The 23,094-nt window shown below is 49.5% G+C and overlaps 1 protein-coding gene and 1 long non-coding RNA gene across 6 annotated transcripts in view; both read right to left on the reverse strand.

The window, feature by feature from the left end:
- Window positions 1-185: 185 nt before the first annotated feature.
- Window positions 186-886, reverse strand: LOC122184921. The gene is made up of 2 exons (XR_006180677.1): window positions 846-886; window positions 186-744 (listed from the first exon to the last, which is right to left on the reverse strand). It is a non-coding gene; the product is annotated as an uncharacterized LOC122184921 (long non-coding RNA).
- A 1,719-nt stretch (window positions 887-2,605) lies between these two features.
- The window catches only part of CHST13 (carbohydrate sulfotransferase 13), a 47,602-nt gene continuing 27,113 nt past the window's right edge, over window positions 2,606-23,094 (reverse strand). For 2 of the 5 annotated variants that reach the window (XM_042880285.1, XM_042880286.1), the window contains 2 exons: window positions 6,716-6,798; window positions 2,606-4,246 (listed from right to left, as the gene is read on the reverse strand). In XM_042880285.1, coding sequence (XP_042736219.1) covers window positions 3,401-4,246; window positions 6,716-6,781 — 912 coding nt within the window. In that variant the 5' untranslated portion in view covers window positions 6,782-6,798 and the 3' untranslated portion in view covers window positions 2,606-3,400. Of the gene's footprint in view, window positions 4,247-6,715; window positions 6,799-10,002; window positions 10,396-22,931; window positions 23,034-23,094 lie in introns of those variants that run through there. The other 3 variants (XM_042880283.1, XM_042880284.1, XM_042880282.1) reach the window with 3 other exon arrangements.

Here is a 23,094-nt window from a genome sequence, read left to right on the forward strand (position 1 = left end):
GCTTGGGAAAGAAAGCTCCTGCTCGGTAGAACTTGAGTTTGTTGGCCTGTAGGAAGGCTCAACAGGGGAGGAAGCTCCTCTGTGTTTGTGTACATGTGTTTGTATAGGTACCATGTACACACACGTATAAACGCACACAAACATCACCCTCCTATACAAATATAACCACACTATGAACAGAATAGTACAATCATGTTTGCTATTTAATTATTCTGGTAACAAATTTTATACACATACTTATTACATATAGTCCATGTATTAACATATAAATATTACAATTATTTGAAATAATCCTATTGTACATTATAAAAGAATTGCTATTTACACTGTATATGTGTGCATGCACACAGAGATAGATAAAGGTGATGCTGTTCTTTATTTTTGCATCCCTGGGGCTCTGAGAGCTCCACAGCAGCTCCCAAGCCTCACATCACACCCCCCTGCCCTGTCTCAGCTGTGACTCAGAGGTCTGAATGCTGCTTCATGGTTCTCGGTTTTTAACTATTAATTTTTAATAGGCACTTGATGGGGGAGTTGCAGAAGGGAGGGTTCATCAAAGAGAGTTTGCAAGGTTGTTCCTTGCCTGAGGCCAAGCTGCGTGCGATTATCACAGCTCACTTGATTTACTCTGTTAGTCTTTGGGCTCCCACTGCTGGGGTGACCTTGGCTGCTTGGCCCACAGCTTGTCCTGCCCTGACCCATCACTGCCCTGGTGCAGAAGCACCAAGGATTACGCTCCCAGCCCTAGGTTGAGAAGACGTAGAGAACCACAGCATCATTAAGGCTGGAAAAGACCACTGGGATCACCGAGTTCAACCCCAACCCCCCCCACTCTGCCCACTGACCACATTACTCCGTGCCACATCTCTGTGGTTCTGTAACGTCTCCAGGGATGGTGACTCCAGCACTCCCTGCGCAGCCTGTGCCACTGCATCACCATTCTTTCAGAGAAGAAAATGTTCCAAATACCCAACCTGAGCCTGCTCTGGGACAGCTTAAGGCCATGACCTCTCATCCAATCACTTCGATAATTTCTTATCTGTTAAGAAGAAGGGATGCAGGAAAAGATAATTAAAAATAGAAGCCACTGAGAGAACTGGATTCCAGCACGAAGTCCCGCAGGTGTCACACCTGCAGTTATCCCCTCCTGTCACACGGTGTCCTCCTCGCTCCATCACCACCATTTTCTGTCATCTTCTGTCACTGTCACGCTGTGCTTTGGGGAGTGATGTTTAGGCATAAGGAAGGCTGAGGACGTGACCTAAATGCACTGGATTTTAACTGTAGAAAAAGCCCCAAAGTGGGTATATCCAAACGCATCAGCCCAAAGACAGCATGTCACAGCATGTCACAGAATGCAACAGGTAGGCTGCAGCCCTACTGTGCAAAGTGGGGACTTGCTGGGGATGCTGGGGACACGATGCAGAGGGAAGGAACACCCCAGCCAGCACCAGTCACCATCATGGACAAAGTCTGGTTGCTGGCTCCTTGCTGTCACAGCAGAGCTCTCCCAGCCAGCAGCATGCACACCCATAGGAGCGAGGATATATTTGTACCTGCCACTCAATGTGCCACCAGCTACCTGCAGAACATGGTATTCAAGAACACAAATCCATCCGAAACTCCATTCCTTTGTGATCCTGACCGACTCCAAATGACCAAGAACTTGTGGTGATTGGAACTATGATTTCTTTTCCAACACCAGGCAGCACTACCCAGGGACTGCAAGACTCCCGAGAACACAGAAGGAACACACTGAGCACAAATGCTGACAGTTGCAGCATGCATCAGCTGTTTCTGTGCTCTGAGATTCATCTCTAGAAAGGCCATTTCTGCAAAAGCTCCAGCTCTGGGAGAACCACTCAGGCTGCCAGCATCACCAACAATTCTATTTATTTCCTTTTCTTATTCAGTGCTTGCTAAACCCACTGTCCAAACAGCATAACCAAGGGGGGAATGTCAGCAGAAAGGTTCAGATCAGAATCAAGAGAGCAAAAAAGGTTAAGATGTAACAGCCAAAAGTTGTTAGATGAAAACATTATTTCTTAAAACAGTCTGAGCACACTGGGGTTTCATAAAACCTCCATTGTATTGCACTAATAAGTCAAGTGCTCGCAGCTGGGCCAGCAGACACACTACAGCAAATTCTATTACCACTGCGTTTATTTACTAAGGCAGCCACCTCGCCAGGGCTGAACAGAAAAGACTTTTTAAATATGGATTTAAAGAAACAAAGCTCCTAGGACTGGCTTGAACTTAAAACCCCAGGACCAGGTTTGTAATTTTCTTTTGTGTTTTGACTCCCTTCTGTTTCTTCTTCAAGGAGTGAATTGTCCGAAGCCAACCAAGCAAAGGGGAATTTTCCTCTAGATGTCTCTGTCTCCATTTTTAATTCTCTACTTTTTCTGATGCACATGCATAAATTCTCTCTCTCTCTCTTTCTCTCTCTCACACACACACACACACACACTCCTCCAGCCTTCCCAGTGCAACATCACCTTCTCTGCAAGACGCTCTTCCTCCATCCCTTTGTGCCAAGTGGGTGTACCTGCACCTGTGTTGGATGTATGGCTTTGCAAAACAATCAATACCTGTTTTTACATAATTAAGAGAAAACAAAAAACTGAACCTGGATTTATTGGACTTGACAAGAAATCCAGATGCACATACGCACAGATCGATGGCTCTGCTGCTGTTGTTCAGGAGAAATCGTTCCATCTCTGTCACTCATACCAGCTGCACATCTGCTTCTTCCTCCCCATTCACAGCATTTTGCATCCCAGCTGAGAGCACATGGAAGAAAAGGAACAAAAAGCCCTCTAGGCTCTGTCAGAGCAAAATGCAGCTTATGTTGCCGCCCTCCACAGCAATGGAGATGGCTCAGGAAGCAAGGATAGAAGGACAAGAATGCAGGAAGAAGGTGGGAGCAATTTGAAATGAACAAGAAAAACTTACATTATTGCTTTATTTCTGTTCCTATGTAAATCTCTGACAAGCCCCATCCTGCTCCCCAGGCTGACCCCAAACAGCCCAGTGAGGAACAGAAACACCCAAAAGGATCCTGCACAAAAAAGGACCCTTCTCAAGACTTAGATCTATAGAGGAATCTCTTAAGTCATAAGAAAAACCCCAGCCAAGGCAAACCTTCAAAGCCAGCAGCTTCCTGTACCCACTGATAAGTGCCAAAGTCAAGGGGTGGGAGAGAAAGGGAAGGAGAAACTCCAGCCCCAGTGTTCTACGGGGTGTTCTCCCTCCAGACCGTGCCTGAATGAGGCACACAGAACAGAATGTAATGGAGAGGGCATGGGGAGAACCGAGAGATGAGCATGGGTGGGATGAGAGGAGTTGTGGCAAGATGAGAAGTACCCAGCTCTCCCCACCTCTCTTCCCAGCAACTGCCTCATCGGATGCGGAGGTAAGAAGGGATGGAGTAATTGAAGAGCAAGTAGTCCATTTTGTATAAATTAAAGAGTCGTCTTTGGTAGAAGGGGCTGATGTCCTGGAAGAACTGGGCCGTCATGTCATCCGTGGTTCTGGTGGTCTTGGACGAGGACGGGAACTTGACACTTGTGTCGGCACCCACCAGCTGGAGGATGTAGTTGGCATCTTCGGCCAAGGTCTCGTACTTGCCCACCACATCGTAGTGGACGATGCAGGGGTGGCAGAGCGAGTGCACGCGCTCCCAGTGCTCATTGAAGGGCTCCTCCCGCTGAGTCCGCGGATCCAGCAGGTAGTAGACAAACTCCTCGAAGCGCACATCATCCCCGCGCTCCAGCGCCTTGTCGCTGGGCTCCTGCCGGTGCCGCCGGATGATCTTGGTCCCGTAGCGCTTGTGGAAGGCCGTGTTGTAGCTGCGGGTGAACTTGTTGCGGTAGGCTGAGACCAGGCGCTCGAATGGCTCCCGCACAAAGATGAACTTGAGGTAGCTGCGCAGGCGGTGGTTGATCTCAGGGATGCTGTATTCAGAGAGAGTGTGCAGGTTGGATGACACGTGGGCCTCGTTGGCAGGGATTTCCAGAGGATCCCGGTACTTGCCCTGCCCCGTCAGGACCATCATCACCCGCTTCCAGTTTGTGCAAGCCACTTTGGGCACGTAGCAGTAGAGCAGCCCATGCGTGTCATCCACCACCAAGTGCCGCAAGTCATCCGGCCGCAGCAGCCGCCGCTTGCGGGTGTAACGGTTGCAGACGTTGCTCAACAGCTCCCGTCGCTGCTGGTGAACCGCCTGCAGTGATGACTGTTCAAACTGTGGAAAAACAAAGAGACGGTCACTGGCTCACCCATGCCAATAAGGACCTACACACAACTGTTCCCATCACTTTCCCTTTCCTGGTGTTTTTTTTGTTTTTTTTTTTGGAGGGGGTTTTTCGTGGTCTTTTTGGAGACAGCAATCACTCTGAGCTCAACTTGCTTTAGTGTATTTAACGCTTGGACCTGCTGGGGGCAAAATAAAGAAAAAAAGTCTGATATGAGCAGGATGAGAAAACAAGCCAAGGGTGCGAGGGAAAAGCAGGAGTGCAGAAAGGGTCACAAAGTATTTGTTACCTCAGCCAACCTCAGCATTGGGCTGAAGCTCTTTTCCTTGTACCAGTCTGGCCTAAACCCCATGGGACAACAATGAAGTCCCCTTGCTAGCACAGGGTCCCACATACCTCCCTGTGAAGGGGCACTGCCATCTGACATCAGTGCCTGTGGGCTTGCTGTGAATCTGGGAGCCACAGCTCAAGGCAGAAATATGGCACGTAAGTGTGGGCATGCACAAAAACCCATCATGGTGTGCTGCAAAGACGGAGGGATAGGTGGAGGCAGAGCCTTCAGCACAGACCCTGTGGTGCAGACAAAGAACTGGAGGTGGTGGGAATACCCTTCCCGACCCCCTTTGCCTGAAAGACTTCCTTCTCCACACATGCCACTCCAATGTCTCAGCTCAGGGTGTGGTCTCCCTTAAGGCAAGACAGTTTAGAGATGTCCCCAAGTCATCCTTCTTCCCCTCTGCTCCTCCCATGTGATTCCTGCACCATGGCCCAGCAGCTGCTGCTGTGACCTCTCTGGAATCACCCCAGCTGAAATCACCCAGCTGATCCGGGGATGTGACTTTTCCTGTCTTGCTTTTCATCAGAAACTCCAGAATGACACTGTCACATCTGGGGAAGGAAACCATTTCCAGGAACTCAGAAGGGGAAAGTCCCCTCCTCCTGCTGCCTGCTCCCTCTGCCGTCTCCTCACTGAGAATGGCAGATTTCACACTCAGCGCCAAGGCCAATGTCAGGGACCTCCCAAAAGCCTCATTTTGTCCACAGATGCTAACGGTTTTACCCTCCTTTTCTGACCCCACAGAGCTGTTGCTCCAGTGCAGTGCAACAACCCCTGTGTTGCAAGACAACAGCGGCTTCCACTTCAGGCCACGCAGCTAGTCTAGCTAGAAACACATAGTTCCACAGTTGTCCCTACAGCCTGTGGGTCCCTCTGGCATCCAACACAAGATGAAGGGCAAGAGCAGGCCACCTCCTCAATTCCTGCATCCTTGCTGCAGGCGGCTGGCATGGCTTATGCATGCCAAAGGATGTTCTGTGCCAAGCTTCAGCTGCACCCTTTCTTCTCCCTGGAGGCTTGGATGGGGGTTTTGGGTGGCCACCAGAACATGAGAGAGGCAGCACAGGGGAGGTTGGATGCTCAAACAAACTGCTCACACCACACAGGATTCAGCAGTCCTTGCCTTTGGGGTGGGACTAAGACCTGGGCAAAAACCTCCACCTGCAAAGCCAACACATCCTACATGCCACCAAGAGATGATGTTGACACTGTTGGCAACCTGGATATGAGGAACGTTGAATCTAAGAAGGTGGTGATCATACATGAAGAGATGCTTTCATGGTACACCATGCTACTGAGCCAAACTTTCTGGTAGAAATTTCTCTTGCTAGGTTTTGTTTGGAGGCTGCCCTCCATTTTTTTTAGATTGGAAACACTTTTTGAAAGTGCTAAAAAAAACCCAAGCATTTTAACAGTGTGGTTTTTTTCAGGTGTTTTTCCCTGCACTCACATAATTCAAAACTATAGGAATGGAAATACAGACAGAAAGACAGACAGACACTGTCTGCAGGCATGGCAACAAATAAATGTGACTACTTTTCAAGAGCTGCCCACTGGAATAAGTGCATGTCTTTCAGTTATTTCAGAGCAAAATTGCTCCCTTAATTTCCTTCCCTTCTAAAAGCCAGAGAAATTAAGCATCACTTTTAAGGAAACAACACCAGGACATTCCAGCAGGATTAGGGTATGCAGGCATCATGGCTAAGGAAATCCACATTAGCCATTTTTCCCAAAGCAAACGTAATTCGGCTGCTTCATGCAGACGTGAAAGCACCACCCTAGTTTGGAACGCCGGTGTCAAGCATGGGGAGGGATCTGGCCCTGGCTGCAACAGAGTTCCATGTGGGCAGGGATCTACCAAGGTCCCATACCTCAGTGGGTACAGGCAAGATTATAGAGAGAACTGAAGCGACCCAGAATTATAAATGCTTCATGGCCAACAGTGACTTTATATACATACATAAATACATACATATATGTGCACGCATAGAGATCCTTGGAAGGAACCCACAAAGACCATAGCAGAAGTTTTGGGCTGACTGGTGCCACACATTGTGGAGGGGTGAAACAAAGGGTCATCCCACTCCCCCTTCACCCCAACTTCCTCACCCCATCCCCTCACCTGATCACTCTCATACAGGGCCTGGAGTGGGCTGCGACCGGACTTCCCCTGCCAGGCTGTCCTCATAGCCCCGTCTTCTGCAGCTGCAAAGGAAGAGAAAACAAAAATCAGAGGAGTTCGGGGCTGCCTCCCTCACCCTCTCCGGTGATGTCCAAACTGGTGGTAGAGGCCACATGGAGATGTGGTGATGTCCCCCAAAGAGAGGTGACCCCAAGTGGCTGTAGGGAAGGATGCTCAGCTATGCAGGGAGATTTATTTTTCTCCTCCCACCATAGACGGTGTTTCTCCATTGTCATTTCTACCTTTCACCTGTTCTCAAATGCTATCAACATGTTAAGTAGACTGTAGACTCTTCACAGGCTGGGTTTTAGTCAAAAGAAATGACTGATTTATATGAAGTAATTAAAAAACACAGCCACCAGCACAAAATTTCAGTGGTGTGGGACTTCTCAATGAAAATAGCTGTTGTTCCTCCCCCTTATTTTTTTCAATAAAATATACAGTTAGGATGCAAAAGGTCCAGACATCCTTTAAACACATGAAAGGCCATACAGAAAGAGAACAGCTTGTTCTGATTTCAAGAGCACCTGAAAACAGAGGGATTCACATCCACATAGCAACCTACAGGCAGAGCCAGGCATCACTCACACCGCTTCTGTTAACATGAAAGTTTCTAACACCAAGGCTTTTTGCTTCCAAATTCTGTCTTGTTTTTCACATGCTTACATTTTGCCTACATGAAAACTGCTCCAAAGCACAAAGTCACCCAGTACAAGCTCAGCATCACTCCTTCAGGCTGTAATTAGGGGAAATGCCTGGCTGAACTCACACGATTTCATCACCAGCACACTTGACATGGGAAAGAATGCTTCTTGTGGCATCACGGGTCACAACATGACTCAGTGAGGAGCTGTTCCTTCCTCACTGCCTTGTACCAGTTACCCCACAGGAGGGGGAAATGGCCTCAGTGCTAATGAGAGACAAGCGGAGAACCCAAAACTCACAGCCTGGGCTGGGGGCACTGAACCCAGCAGATCCCATTTCATATTTTCTTGCTTAGCTTTCTGCAAATTGAAAGGAACGGGATTGAACTCGCTGCCTGCATGGCCCAGCTGTGTGCAGAGAGCACTGAACTCAAGTGGGTTAGAGTTAACAGTGTGGGCACTGCATGCGCTGCTCCTACCTTTAGCAAAGGCAATGTGGAGGCGTTTGTTTTCAAGGTTGCCTCGTGCATCATCCAAAACTTTTCTGACAAGGGACATAAACAAGCCCAGGGTGACCTGAAGCTGCTACAAACGAGCACAACTCACACCAGCACAGCTCGGAGCAGTGTGGACTTGTGTTCATCACCCAGCTCAAAATCCTAGTTTGAACACAAAACCTCTTACCCATTCCGACCACCCTGTCATCCAATCCCATGCTGAGGTCTCTCCCCATTCTGTCCCTATACCACTCAGCCCAAGCACGCAACAGCCCACCTTAAGAAAACTAAGCCCCAGTGATCTACAGCAGGCTGAACTGCACAGCTAGAGAGGAAACCAAACACACAGGGAAAAGGCTTTTCTTCATCTGTGCCTGTCTCTTCCATTAAGTGTCAGATGCAGCCTGGACAGCAAGAGGCAGTTCATGGAAATGGAGTCTCCTCATCCCCTGTACCATCTGTTACTCATCCGTGGGATGCTCCTGGGATTCCAAGCAGTTTGGGAAGGCCAAGGAATATTGATATATATGACAGTGTCTAGGAGGGAGTATCACCAGAGCAAATTAATGGTTTGTGCTGCATTTTGGCACCAGGGCCCTGAGTACAGCAGGATCTTCCATCACAAGGGAACTGCCAAGATCTCTGCATGCTGCCTGTCCTCCTGACTTCATAGCTTGTTACAGAGGCTCCTGGATTCCACCACAGGCACTGGTAATCCACAGAAATTTAGCACTGCTGTAATTGCATCTGTAAGCAGAGATGTCAGTTAGCCAAAGCATATCCCATTTCTGAAGGGGACAGAATGTCAATCCCCAGCAACCACCTGATCACCATTTGTGTACAAAGACAGCAGACATCCCTCATCTGAATCCAAAATGCTTTTCAGTGAGACAGGCAGAAGGGAGTATTACATTTGTCCTTTGCAGCTTCAAAGTAAGAAGCAAGAAGGTAGCAGGGACAGAGCATCAAATCCCATGCTAAAGCAGTAACACTGATCAGAAATCATGGAGTGAGGAGAGGCTGAAAAGGAGCTCATTTTGGAGCCTCCTGCAGCCCAGATTTTTGTGCTAGCCCATCAAAACCAAAGCCATTCTCTTGCAGTGGTGTGACATCAATCACACAGCAGGATCTGAGCTTTATATGACTTGCCAGTTTTCTTTGGAAAAAGGAATGGATTTGAAAGCTGTGACTATTTAGGTGCACTAGCTGATTATGAAGGCAGTCATATGTGAGCTGAGCAGACACTGGATCGTGCCCATCCCAGCCTTCTGGAAGCACTAGGGAAGGAATTCACTCTCTTGGCTGCAGAGACTCTTAATTACAGAGGGAGGTTCTCAGTGTCCACAGCAGCAAATCCAGTGCCTGAATTTAAGACTGTGGCTGGGAGACAGGATTCAGGCAGTGACAAGCCCGTCAGTCTGACATCAGCATTACCAAGGCTAAAGGAAAGAGTCTGATGAAAAGAAAAATGATTAAAAATGGGAGTGCAGAACTGGAAAGGGGAATAAAATGTAGCTTGGCAGTCGCTGGGCACAGCTCATACCCATGCAACCTGAAGTATCAATAATGTAAGCAGTTTCTGCAGATAGTCACCCAGATACACATACAGCACGAGATACAGCTCACCACAGGAAATACGTACTTCAAAACAGAGAAGAAGCTGAAAAGGGGAACTGTAAGGGATACGAGCAGCTGGAAGGCAAGCAATGCTTGAAGGGGAAATGTTGGGCAGGAGGTGGATTTCTAGCATAACATCTCCTAGATCACCTCTGGGATCAATACTCCAGGAACAGATTTGGCATAAAACCAGAATGATACCAATGGCAGACAAAGCACTGAGAAAGTCTGCCACGGCAGGGAAAGACTGAAACACCAAGCAGGGAAATGGAAGCTTTGTCCTGGACCAGGGAAGCGAAAAATAAAGCAGAATTTAATTTTGCAGTGCTGGAATTTAGCAGTTTCTGCTACTTTGCTGCTGGAAGTGGCAGGAGATCCCAGATGCATTAGTTCACAGCTATCAGTTGCCAGTGTAACAGCGATAGAAAAGGCAAACGGTGTCCTGGAAGACATCAAGTGAGGTATTTACCATAGGAGCAAAAATAGAAAAAAGCACGAATGTCATTATCCACTGCATAGCAGTCTTCACTTGGAACACCAACAGCTCTGCCCTTGGTGGCCCATGGCAGCTCCTGAGCACAGAAAAGGGCAGTGAGGTGAGCAGGCTGTCCCCAAGCTGGGATGAGATGTTCCAGCCAGGGGGAATGGAACATGCTTCAGGGATGGGGCACTCACTCCAGAGCCAAATTTCACAATTAAGGGGAGGTTTGGAAACCCCAGATGAGTGAGACTCCAGCTGCAAAGAATCCCAGTTCCTTCTGGGGTGAGTCTTCAGGGATTTGGAAGGCTGGGTCCTTGAGCTACAAAGAGTCCAATGGTCCACTTGTGATATCCAATCCGAAATGGTGGTGACCAGCCCAGAAGAGCAAACACACCTGCTGGCAGGTGAATGTGCACCCAAAGAGTTGAAGAGTTACTCCTGACCCCACTGCTATCGCCTCGCTCTACCGCACAGCAGCAGATGCACTTCCTGTTGTGTCTGCACAAAACCTAAAAAAGGAGAAAAAATAATCGTGATGCCTGGTCACCCAAAATGATGGGTCTGCATGTTAATTACATCCTGCAGCTCCCCACGGGGGAGTGAGAAAGGCATGGGCAGTCCTTTTTGTAAAACGGGGAAACAACATCCAGAGATCTGCAGTTTCAAGGGACCAGCTTAGAAACACTTGCTTAAAGTCATGGCACAGGCTTCTGGAAGAGTCAGAAATTAGGGCCTGGGTCTCTATGGCTGAAGGTAGCTGCAGCAATGAGCTTCTCTGGACTTCGCTGTTTCTGTTCCCCCAATAGTACCCAACACAATATGCGACCAATGGCCAACACAACTCTGCTCCTTGGAGATGGGCTCCTTGCTACTCAAGTGGCTGCACCCAGGAGACACAGAGAAGGACCCCACCACCTGATTTAAGAGAGGATACTGAGACTGCTTCATTCAAAGCCAAACCCTGGCTGCAGTCACTGACTGCTGAAACGGTCCAATTTTCGGTTCTAGCATCCAAGAGGAAAAAATAAAACAAGAGAGAAAGTGAAAACAGAGCTTGTTATCCACAGAAGTCCAGCAGTCTGAGCTCAGTTTTCCCTCCCAGTCTGATAGCAAAGCCTGAGACACGCAGCTTGGATGGACACCTCAACTGTCTGAGGATGGACCAGAGCACTGGGGCCAAAAGATCGCATGCGGGAGCAGCCGCTGAGACCTGGGCAGTGGCCCACTGTCTGTGTGAATGGCCTTGGCTGGAAGGAGCAGAGCGACTGGAGCCAACAGAGCTGGTTGGAAAGAAGCTTAGTTCTAGGAAGCTCTGGCTTTTATACTTGGACTTGCACTGATGGAGAAAACATTTGCTCAATTTCCACCTAAGAACAAAGGGTGATTGTTGGGATTTTTAATTTTTTTTTTAAATAAATGTGATCGCAAACACCAAAACCCCAAATACGACTCCAGACCTACCGAGCTGATGACTCCAAAGGCAGTGACCACTGTTTGATGGAGACAAAGATCATGGGAATGCCCCTTTCTTTGCTTTTGTACTTGCTGCATTCAGCTGCAAAGTGTAGCAGTTCTGACTCTGACATCCTTATCCACCTTCAGAGTTAAGGGAACACTTCTGGGAATGAAAATCTAAACTGTTCCAATTGTCATTCTTACAGGAAAGTTTTAGAACACAATATTTTTGCTTCAGCAAAGAGGCTGAATCCAATTAGTGACCACTCAGATTTACTGCATCTAAAAAGCTGGAGATACAGACAACAGAGACTGAATTAAAACACTAGACGAGGAAGGAAAAGAAGTCTAACAGAGGCATGTGTTTGACTTGCTCAAATGCACCCTTCAGTGTTGTCAATTCAGCCCCAATCTCTTCTGTTAGAGAGCTGGAAATGAAAAGAGAAGGTCAATACTGTGGTCTAATGGCATCCCTCCACGTCCCCATCTACACCACAACCTGCAGGCACTGAGCATGGGTCCAGTGGTCTATCTGAAACCACCACCATCACCTTACAGTTCTCAGGCTCAGGAACTGCCTCCAGGTGGCCTGGTTTCAAGCCATACAACTTTGGCTCTATTTTCAAGCTGCCACAGTGCCTGGCAGCATACCTCTCTGCACACCAACACAAGCATCATCATTCTCTGCCCCAAATGTGCGCCTTGCTGTAATCCCAAAAGCCAAATGCAGGCACTCCAATACAACAAACTTAAGCCAAAGATGGGCTCTCCATTGCACATAATGGCTGCTAGAGCCACGTCAGCAAGGGCAGCCCTCCTGGGACCACTGTCTGTGGGAGGAGCTCTGAAGACACCCCAAGCAGAGGTTCATGTGGTCCTGACTTAAAGCTGTTTTGTTCAGCAGAAATTAAACAGAATGACCTGAACTTGGCTGGATCAGATAGAACAGAGTCCCAGCAGCAGAGGAATGCTTGAAAGCTTAGCTAAGCTTTTTCCAGCACTACACACTTCCTACCATTCCTCCTAGTCTTTTTGAAACAGACAAACCAAATAATTAACCCCCTGCACCCCTCACCTCCCAGTGCATAGAAACTGCATGGGGGCTGCAGGGAGACTCCTTGCAAGGAGGTTACCCACACAGCTGAGGGGAAAACCACAAACAAAAGTAGCTCAGAGGCAACATGGAGCAGGATGATAGGGGATGTGCATGTGAGAAGGTTTACATAGGGAACAACAGCTCATGTATAACCAGCACGATGAGCTGCAGCAGTGAGGTTGGGTGACAGAGGTCCTAGCAGCCCCTATTACCCTCCTCCCTTGACGTCTTCCTCTGGTAAGGAGATGGAAGGAGGTGCTAGGAGCAGTCCAGCCTGCTCTAGTCTCCAGGATTTACTACTGCAGCCCCAGCTGGGAGCTGGCATTTCCCTGGCACTAATGACAGTCTCCCTTCAGCCAAGAAACACACTGTCAAGCATTTTACATGGGATAATTCGACAGCACCGCCTTTAATAGGAAAAATCACTCACTGTTCTAGGGATGAGACCTGCTGCTGGAAGGCATCTGTCCAGGGACAAGAGAGGTGCCACCTCCAGGCAATGTTAACTCAGGACATGGAGGAAGGCCCTATATGATGCTCTGTGGAAAGGGATGGGGAGAGCCAGGCGTCGCGGTGAGCACATGTCCTGCTTCTATTCCAGCCAGACAGGGAAGTGCTGAGCCTGCCAGCAGCAGCAGTGAGGAGAACATCTGGGGTGGAATCACAGGGCCCCAGAGAGCTGACGTGGGCCCTAGCCCCACACACACCTGCCCCAACTTGTGCCTGTGATCCCACATGTGTGCAGCAGCCCTCCGCTTTCTGGGACCCGTTGCTCATGGGCAAACTGCCACCAGCACTGAGAGCCACCAAACATCAGTTTTCTCTGTCTGGAGCCAGCTTCATCAGACATGTTGACTTTGATAGGAAAATACCTCAGCTCAACCTCCAAAACACTGTAGCAACCTCAATATGGGAGGCATTGCCCTGTGCCGAGGAGAGATAAGCATGTGTCTTGTCAACAGCCTCACAGCCTCCTGGTGACCACCCCTCATCACCTCCATCCTTCATCAGAAGTGCTTTCCTCCCTTGATCTCTGCTCTCCTGCACATATTCCTTTTCCCTTATCGTTTCTGAAAGCGCTTTTCCTCCTTTTCTCACCTTGGACCACATCACCAGCTGTACCCAGGGACTGGAGCTGGCATAACTGGCATTTGGCTGCATGGCTCTCCTCTCTTTGGAGACAGGGATGTCCCAAGCTATGATCCTCAAGGAAGGCTTCCTTATTCCAATTTAGCCAACTTGAGTCAAGGAGCAGCCAGAGAAATGCTAATCAAGTGAAGGAATAAAAAGGTGGAGCTATAGGACTAGCTCACAGTAGATCACACAGAGAGGAAAAGAAACAATCCAGCTGCTTCGTGCAACCTGCCAAATGCTGCAGTGTCATCAGCAGGGCTCAGAGCAGGACCAGAGCCAACAGTGGCTGGTCTGGACGCTCTGTCCTGATCAGAGGTCCCTCCCAAACCACGTGTCTCCTTGGTGGCTACAGGAGGTCACCTGGCAGCAGGCCGAGGCAGATGTCAGCCAGGTGCAATAGGAGGATCACAGGCATTTGAAGCAGGGGGTGTACTTCCCTGGGGCAACATGCCTAGCTCTCTGCTATCATAAGAAATGCAACTGACATCTTGATAGGAAACACAAAATTATCAGCATCCAGGAGGAATAAGGCCTCTGTGCAGAAGTACCATGCAACCCCCTTGTTTCAAATGCTTAATTTCTCCTACACACCAAGCTAGAAGCTTTCCAAGAGCAGTCTCCCTTCCCCATTCATTATGCCTGCTTCTCTCCTGGCCCCAGTTTGCTGCGTGCATGTCTGATGCAAGTCCAAACTGCCAGCTTTGCCATTCCTTGTCAATAAAGCCCTTTTCCAGATCACTGCTCAGCACGAACCAGAGCAAGGCACATGTTGGCAGTGCCAATGCACAGACAGATCCCTGCCACGACATGCAGGAGATGGGTGCAGGGTGTCCTGGGCCAGGCTGGACTTGCTCAAAACCTGCCTGCAGCTTGGTCTGATTTGAGCAGACATGGTTTGTGCCCTCTGCACACGAGGTTTCTGATATGCACACAAGGAAAAAAAATGCAGCCCTCTAAGGTTACATGGCTCAGCAGCTTTCCTGCTGAATGTGTTTCAACATGGCCTGACAGCTCCATGCATCTGGAATTGATGAAAAGATCTATGAGCAGATCTCGGAAAAAATGCACACTCAGCAAATGCTTCCATGGCAGCATCTTGGACATGGCCACTGCTCTGCTCAGTGCCTGTGTGGGAGCACCATTCAAAATGACAGTGGCGCACGGAGCTGTGAAAGTCACTGCCACAAGGTATCGAGAAAGATGCACATGCAGAAGAGATGCATATGTTTGCAGAGCAGGAGAGGAGCTCATTACAGGCTGCTGGAGGCCAGGAAGAGGCATCTCCAGGGCAGAACTTCTGTGATAAGAAGCTCCTTGTGCCTACCTCTGCTGCATTTAGATATGGGCATTGCCTGAGGCAACAAAAAAGCCAGGAAAAGATGTAACATTTCCAGCATCACTGCAGCACTGAGACACAACTGATCCATGACCACTGGCAGCAACCTGTCTGAGGGGCTGGAGGATCTGCCTTCCCACTGCCAGGCAAACTCTGCAAATTCTGGAGACATCTCTTTCCTTTTTGCGGGGAGACCGACAGGATTCTTGCACCAGCACCCACCCAGCAGCAGCTATTCATGGGCAACTGAAGCAAAGCTCCCCCCACCCCCAAGCCAGGCCAGCCCTCCTTCAGGCTCACAGTGCCTGCATGTGCCGGCCCTATTAAGCTAAAGGGAAATCAATCTGTTCAGTGCTGCCAGGAGTAAACTTGGAAAGGACCCAGCTGCAAATATACTACCACAGCAGCCTAGCCAAAAGGAACGGCCCAGCTCTGCAGATGTTTGCAGGATGCAACTTGCCACCTTCCCATGTTAAAGGGAAACGTGACCGTGCAAATCCACTACCAGTGGAAGGGCAGAGCCACACACTTGTAAAGAATCATGACAGGATCAGGGATGGGGAACTGCTCAGGAGCTTCTGACCTCCAATTAGTTTGCGCTAATTTCCCAGGTCCCTGCCTTGAAGGAAGTGCTCTGAGCTCCAGAGATACCCACATCTAACAGCTCCAAACAAACAGCACCTTTGAACCTCATGTCAACATTGCCCTCCTTCCCGAGAGGTCAGCAACTCATGACAGTAGAGCAACATCTGGCATAGAGCAAGGCTGGATCAGGTTTCACATTAGCAATGAGACTGCAAATTTCCATGGAGAAATGAGGGAGCTGCCCCATGAGCAGCTGCAAGGGACAGCCCCAGCCCTGGACAAGGTTCCCCTGCAGAAGGAGTGGGAGAGTAGCCAGGAGCTGCTTGTAAAGCAGCACTTCCCCAGAGAAGGATAAGCTATGAGCAACGTGGTGACAAGAGGACTTGTGGCTGGGCTGTCCCTCCATATGACACGGGATGGGACCTATGGGCATGATGTGCAGCTCCCAGATTTTCAGCACATCTCCATGCACATGCACCATGGGAGAGCTGCCAGGAGCTGCACAAGGGGCTGAAACTCAGCTAGAGCTGAGCCGCCTTCGAATGGGACATTTTGGGGAGAAAGCAGCATCAAGTCCAGCTGGATGATGCCCCAAGTGACTCTCAGCAAATTAAGTTCCTTTCTGAAAATGAGCACAGATGCCAGCACCCACGCTCAGCAATGGCCCGTGTACATGGCTGATGTATATGGTCCCATAATACATCCATTCCAGCAGGACATCCATTTCAAGGGCAGGGCAGCCTGCAGCATCTCCCAGCTGCAGAAACAGCTCCACAAAGTGACAACACACAGGGCTTGGTGATGGCCATCAGCACCACAGGAACACTGAGAACATTTCTGCTCTGCAGCCTCAGTGCTTTGGGGATGGTAACTCACAAAGTGGTGGGAAAGCAGGGGGAAGAGGACTGCAAATGGGGTCTGAAGGAGCCAGGCTGGGCTCTCCATGCTGGTGGGAAGGACTGCAAAGCTGCAAGGGTTTCCACTGCATGGGGAAGGACTGCAGACACTGAATCCCTCGTTCACCACTTCAAAAACAGGCCCTGGGCCATCTTAAATACTGACACTGAATGGTGACTTCCACCTCAGCACAGAGCTGTTGAAGGATGTGGGTTGTGTGGCCAATGCTTTCCTGTAGGGGGAAAAGGTAACAAGCCACCTTCACTGCAGATGTAGCTGCTGAACCCAGCATATCAGACTTCCTGCAGGATGAGAGACCTTCCTACCTTTTAAGGGTAAGAAACTGCTTTCTATTCCCAGGAAATACCAACTCCTGGCCCTTCCCAGCCAAATTCCCATCGGACCCTGCCCAAAACTTTACAACCCTTTTATCTTAGCCAAACATGAAAAGCTCTGGGGCTTGATGAGGAAAGCAGGATCAGACAGCACAACCTACTTGTTCCCTTGCCCAGCTGCGGCTACTTCCCACTTCCATGCCTTATAGCTCAGGGAAGGTTCTGAGGCAGGAATCTTTAGGAAGCTGCCCCAGGAAGGGCTGCTGCAAGAGGCCTGATAAAAATAAAACCTACGTGGGAGAGTTGTTTCCCCAGCACTGACCAGTCCCCCAGCAAACTGGCATACAGATGCTGGTATCTGCTGCGTGTCTGCACAAGGCAGTGCAGTGTGTTTGTTCTTTTTGCAATCAGTGTCCTGTCTGCAGGGTTCAAACAGCACCAGCTTTGCAAAGCATTCTTCAGGGCAATGCAGGGCTCTGGAGGGTCAGCCCAGTCAGAGGAGAGCAGAATTACTGAGGCTGTTGGATGGTATGGGAACAGGTTCACCTGACTACAAGGCTTCCTTGGTTTGGGGAGCATCTCGATGGCTGCTGAAAGACACTGTGTCAACTCCCGCAAAGTTTTTGGCACCAGGGAAAGTTGGGCATCGCTTCTGCACAGGGCTTGAATCACACAAAGCCAATTCTCACAGTGTGTCCTTTGGCTCCCCTTCCCTTCCCTGTTCTAACACAGGCTGTGTGCTCTCTGAGCATCACGCTCGCCTTCCAACACAATAAACACAGCATCAGCTCTGTTCCTGGCTCATTAAAACTGAAAGGAACAAAACTAAAGCATGGGCTGCCATGCTACTTCCTACATTCGGGGGTCCCCAGGAAAAACATGCATGAAGAGGAGTTTGGCTCCCAAGGATATGGAGCCACTCTTTATACCCACCACTGCCCATCTCAGGCTTTGATTCTGGCTTCCCAGGTAGGGAAGATTAGATGTTCCCTCTCTCCCAGACATCTAACAGCCTTTAACTGCCTTTTAACAAGGGAAGATTTGGGCACTTGCCCAGCTATGCCTTAAAGCCTGGATGTGAAACACCCCTGGTTTGGCCTCACGGAGGTATCTGGGGAGTAAAACTTTTCTTCAGGTACTCAGTTCTGAGGGAGAGTAATGGGAGCTGAGCACCTAATGCCTTTGTAGTTTGCTGGCTTTCTAGCAAGTCCTAGGAAAGGCAGCTGTGTTTGCACTGGGATTAAGACGGAGGCCTTGTCATGCTCTCTATTCAGATGCTGGTGGGAAGCAGCCACCAAGAATGAAAATCCAGCATCTAACAGTTCCCAGAGCCCTTTTTGCAGTGTAAGTTGGAGCTTTGGGTCCCTGGGAGTCGGACCAAAGAGGAAAGCACAGGTGCAGAGTGCTTCCAGAGAGCAACAGTGGGGCCAAGACATTGTGGGATGCGGGGCAGCAAAGAGTCATCAAGATGTAAATCTCTCCTGCATGCACAGAGTTAACTCCCAGCATACCGAGCCCCCTTTTTCTCCCTCCCAAACCTCTTACACATATCAGAGATTCTCAGGAAACTGTACAGAGCCAAGAAAGACAAGAAAAAGCATTCCTCATTCAATGCCTGGCCCTCAGGAACAGATGGGCTTCATTATCGCTCTGCTTTCAGCACTGCACCGAGCTGACTGTTCCACCACGAGGGGTCACAGCGATGGCATTTCACATCTCCCAGCATGGCAGCCCTGGGGACCATCCAGCCCACGCTGCCCAACGCACTGCAGCCACATGCAGTGCACTTTGAGCGCTGGGCCAGTGCCAGCTGCCAGGGCAGCAGCTGCCCCCTGGACTTGATAGCAACCTGAGCCCGGCAGAAGTGCCCCATGACAAAAGCAAACAAAACAAAACACAGCAGAAAAAGCAGCATGATCTCAAGGGGCTTCTTCAGTTTCACAGCCCTGCTTATCTGAAGGGCTCTGCGCCTGCTGTGTCAGTGGGGACCTGCCCTCAGCTTTGGTCGTGCCTGAATTGTAGCCTGAAAATATCTCTAAACAATGGGGAGGAACTGAGGTCTAAAATAGGCTCTTTCTTGTTCTAAAAAAAAAATATATATATATATATATATATAGTATATATATATATATAAAACAACAACATCCCTGGTTTGAAAAGATCTGCTGATATCTACATGACTCCGTTCAGGCTAAGTGCATTTGCAGGTTCAGGGATCAGCACCCTGCAGGACCTCTGCAAATCACCAACAATCTGTGCCCTGGAGGGACAAATCTGTAGGCACAAGGATGGAGCTGCCTGACAGCTCAAAAGAGCAACTGCTGACCATGGACGCACAGCTCAGAGAACTTGAAAGGCCAGATCTGCAGAGGTCACAAAGCTGAATCACTTGTGCCACGTCATGGTGGTGTGGCTTCTGGCACTGCCACCACTGTAACGCCCCAGTCCTTCTTTGGACTGGTGGAGTGGCATCTGCACACCTGAAACAGAGAAGTGGGCTTTGCTCTGTCAGTACCCAGAGAAAACCCAACGGGTTGGTGCAGATGAGCAGATCTGATGGAGCCCTGACGCTTCCCAGATCCCAGACCTTTCCAGTTCCTCATCTAACAGTTGGGGTGGTGTCACGGTCCTAGTGCTACTACAGTCCTGGTTCTGGTATCTCTCATAAGGTGTCAGCTCAGAGACCAACTATGACCTGCAAAGCCCCATGAAAATCCCACAGCTCAAGCTGATGGCAGGATGTGAAAGAATGAGTGCAGCAGCCAGCGATAAGCAAGTGCTGCTAGAAAGACAAAAGAAATAACAGCTGGATTCTGCAGATGGACAGAACCAGAGAAGAGAAAGCAGCATTTAGAGCTGGACTGTTTTTTCTTCTTTATTACTGGAGGCGGTGATTTAGCACTGGAAGAAGCTAGAACAGCAGGAGTATCCCCCACCCCACAGGCTGCTGCTTTGCAGAGTCTGTCTGCTATGTTCCTCATCAACTCCAACCTGCAAAAGGCATGGACTTGAAAGAGCAAGAATTGGGTAAGAACAGGAGTGCTGGTGCTTTTGTGAAGGGTTTCTGGCTCAGACTGATCAATCTCATCTTCCCTACTTGCCTCATGCAGTTAAAGGTGCCCCTTCTTCCAAGCACTCCTAGGATTGTTCCCTGAGCTGCAAGAGGACTTAATTTCTTAAGGAATGCCAGTTAGAGGAGATGGAAGCCTTGAGACGATGAAGGTTGTCTAAAATGCTTCACATCCATTAGCTCACATCAGGAAACGTTATTTTGGAATGGAGAAGCTGCTTAGTAACTGCTCAGGAGACTGCAAGTTCATGCACACATCCCTCCAGCCCCATGCTGGCAGCCTTTGGGTATCAGCATGATTTGCCTACTCACAGTTTTCCCAGAAGATCTACCCCGGTATGGCAGCACTGCACAATTAACTGAGGTCTGCAGGAGCTGATGACACAGCTGACTGCAGGACCTTTCCATACCACTCACCTCCCTCACATCTTTTTTCCCCATATTTCTCTACCCAGTATCCATACCAGCACTGTCATGCCACGCTGCTGCTAAAATCAGCACAATTCCTGAGACCAGCAATGGCCAATCCTTTGATGCAGACAAGAATCAGCAGCCTCCAGCATTTACCACCACATCAGTCTAGACATACTGCAATCAGGGTCAGATGAAACAATGAGCAGAGATCCCCAGGGCGCAGAAAAAAGTGCACCGTGTTGTGCTTCCCTGAAGGAGGGATGGCTCTTAGGCCAGGTGGGTTCTCCTGAATGGCCATACTCTGACGCCAGCACAGCAAGTCCCTCCAAGGGACTACACTGCTCCATGCTGGGACTGCATGAGGCCCAGGTGCAGCAGGACCTGGTGATGCTCTAGTCAAACCCCGTGACTGTGCAGTGCAGCTGTGTTTGCAAACCCCACTTGACACCACACTCGGCACCAGCTTAATCCTTTCCTTCAGTGCAGATATTCTGCCCTTGGTCATGTCTGTGAGTCCGCTCATCGCTGACCCAAGGGAAGCATCAACAGACCACGTGCTGCCTCCAGCAGCAGGGACAGCATGGACTCTGCTACTGCCTTCAGCACAAGTGCCTCCCTGCCCCAAAATAACAAGCTTTGTGGCTGTTTGGGAGCAAAGTTATTTCAGCACACACTGATGGGTGGGTGCTCCTGGGGCAGAACAAGCAAGCCTTCTTTCAGCACAGCCAATTCAGTGCAAACCTCTCCGTGCCCAGAATGGCACGGATGGAATGAGAAGTGCCAACAGAGGAGTTAATTCCTGCTCCCTGAAAAGAGCCCTTCTCAGACTTAAAGGTTTCTCTTAGCTCTGCTCCCCCCCCACTGCACATTTTGTCCTGGTCGTGGGATGGGTCAATCTCTATACACAAGGATAGCAAGGATTAATGCACTACACTGAATGCAATGGACTGCGGGTGAGCCAGGAAAGCAACCTGCTGAATCCTGCAAAGGATGGAGAAAAGAAACTGACTGCTCCAGAGCAGAACTCAGAGCACTGCTGAATTTTCCAGCATTTTTCTTCATTATTATATAGAAACCAAACGACACCAGGCAACTAGAACTCCAAAGAGCCTCAAGGCAACCATCACTTTAGAGATGACATTTTTGCCTGCAAATTGTTTACTTATTACTGTAACTAGTAACTCCTAACGTTCAGGTGAATTGCCTGAGCTAGCGTTCCCTTGAGCCAAAAGGAAATGCAGCAATTTTCAGCTTGCGTCTTTTCAACATTGGGGAATGACCCTTCCTCTGCTACTGCCAATTTCTCACTGAACTAAAGAGAGAAAATACCATAATCTGAAAAATAACAAAGGACAGAAGTGGCATAGAAATGAAGGCCGGGTTGTGGGAGGCAGCAACAAGGTTAGAAAATAAGCAGATTTTAGAGAACACGAATATCCTTTTAAATTCAGCTCTCTGGGAAACTCAAGGGGCTCCCAAGTCTGCAGATGGTGCTCAGCACCCTCAATGACAGCACTGCTGGAGTATCAGACACTGCTGGAGTATCAGACACTGCTGGAGTATCAGACACTGCTGGTACGCACCAGTTTGGGATCCTCAGTCCCATGGCCACCCACAGTACCCCCAAACACAAACTTTGGCCCATAGCAGACAGAAGAACCCCAAACCCATCAGGAGATGCCATCGCACCTTGTGCCATCTGGTTTGCTTCAACCTGATGGGAACTCTGCTTTGAGATCATGCAAAGCGCTTCAAGATGAGCAAGCACAGCAATTCTGCTGACGTAGAAGTCTTTTGAAAACCGGAATCTTCAAATAGCCACATTTTCCAGCCAAATACCGGGCAATGAATCCAACGTAAAGCACAGTCCCCTCTCTGTTCAGAGCTGTGGGGATGAGAGCTGATTGAGTGCTCCACTTTCTTACTGAACGCTCCTAATATGAAAGTAAGACAGCATAGATTGTCTCCTTCTAAAAAGTTACTAAGGAATGAAGTGCTGAGTGTGGTCCTCTGGGATCACTGAATTCATTTGATAAATCTTGTCAGCTATTTTACAAACAACAAACGCTCGCTGAAACCCAACTCCTCTTCAATATTATCCAGCAAACAACTTCTCATTTTTAGGGAAAAACACACTGAAGTGATGGAGCAGCCCCTTTAAAAGGGAGATTTATGAAACTGATACAATCCCACAAACATCTCGGTCAAACCTCCCTCCTGCATTTCAAGATGTAACTTTAAAGGCCCCACTGATGGATGGCTGCTGTAATCAGAAAACATGAGCGCACAGTTAAAACCCAACAGAGGAGCTCATTTTGCCAAAAGAGCAGAAAGCAGCCAGAGAAACACACAGCCCTTCCAGCACAAGGCGCTCTGTATCTTAGCTCCGAATTACTGAATCACTTCCCAGCGTGGAAGATACCTCCAGGAGCACGCGCTGAGCTCGAGCGATCCAACACTGCTGGCGGCTGCGAAAGGGGCGCTTGCGGAGCACAGCGGCTCCGTCCCAACCCCGGTACAGCTCCCACGCCGGGACAGCGGAGCGCTTTAAAACAAACCGCGCACTTCCTCGCAACGTCCAAGTTTGGGACCCACCTGGGTTGAGGCTGCTCTGGAAGTAGAAGACGCCCAGCAGGAACGAGCCGAAGCAGGCGGCCAGCGCCAGCCGCGGGGCCCGGCTCCTCCGCATCCCTCCGCCGCGGCTCGGCGGCGCCGCGCAGCCCAGCGCCCCGCGGCCCGGGCCCGCCGAGCCCCCGCC

This window comes from Lagopus leucura, unplaced genomic scaffold (genome assembly GCF_019238085.1).
Source record: "Lagopus leucura isolate 7727_CA_CO unplaced genomic scaffold, USGS_WTPT01 Super-Scaffold_100026, whole genome shotgun sequence".
In the NCBI taxonomy this organism is placed as follows: domain Eukaryota; kingdom Metazoa; phylum Chordata; class Aves; order Galliformes; family Phasianidae; genus Lagopus; species Lagopus leucura.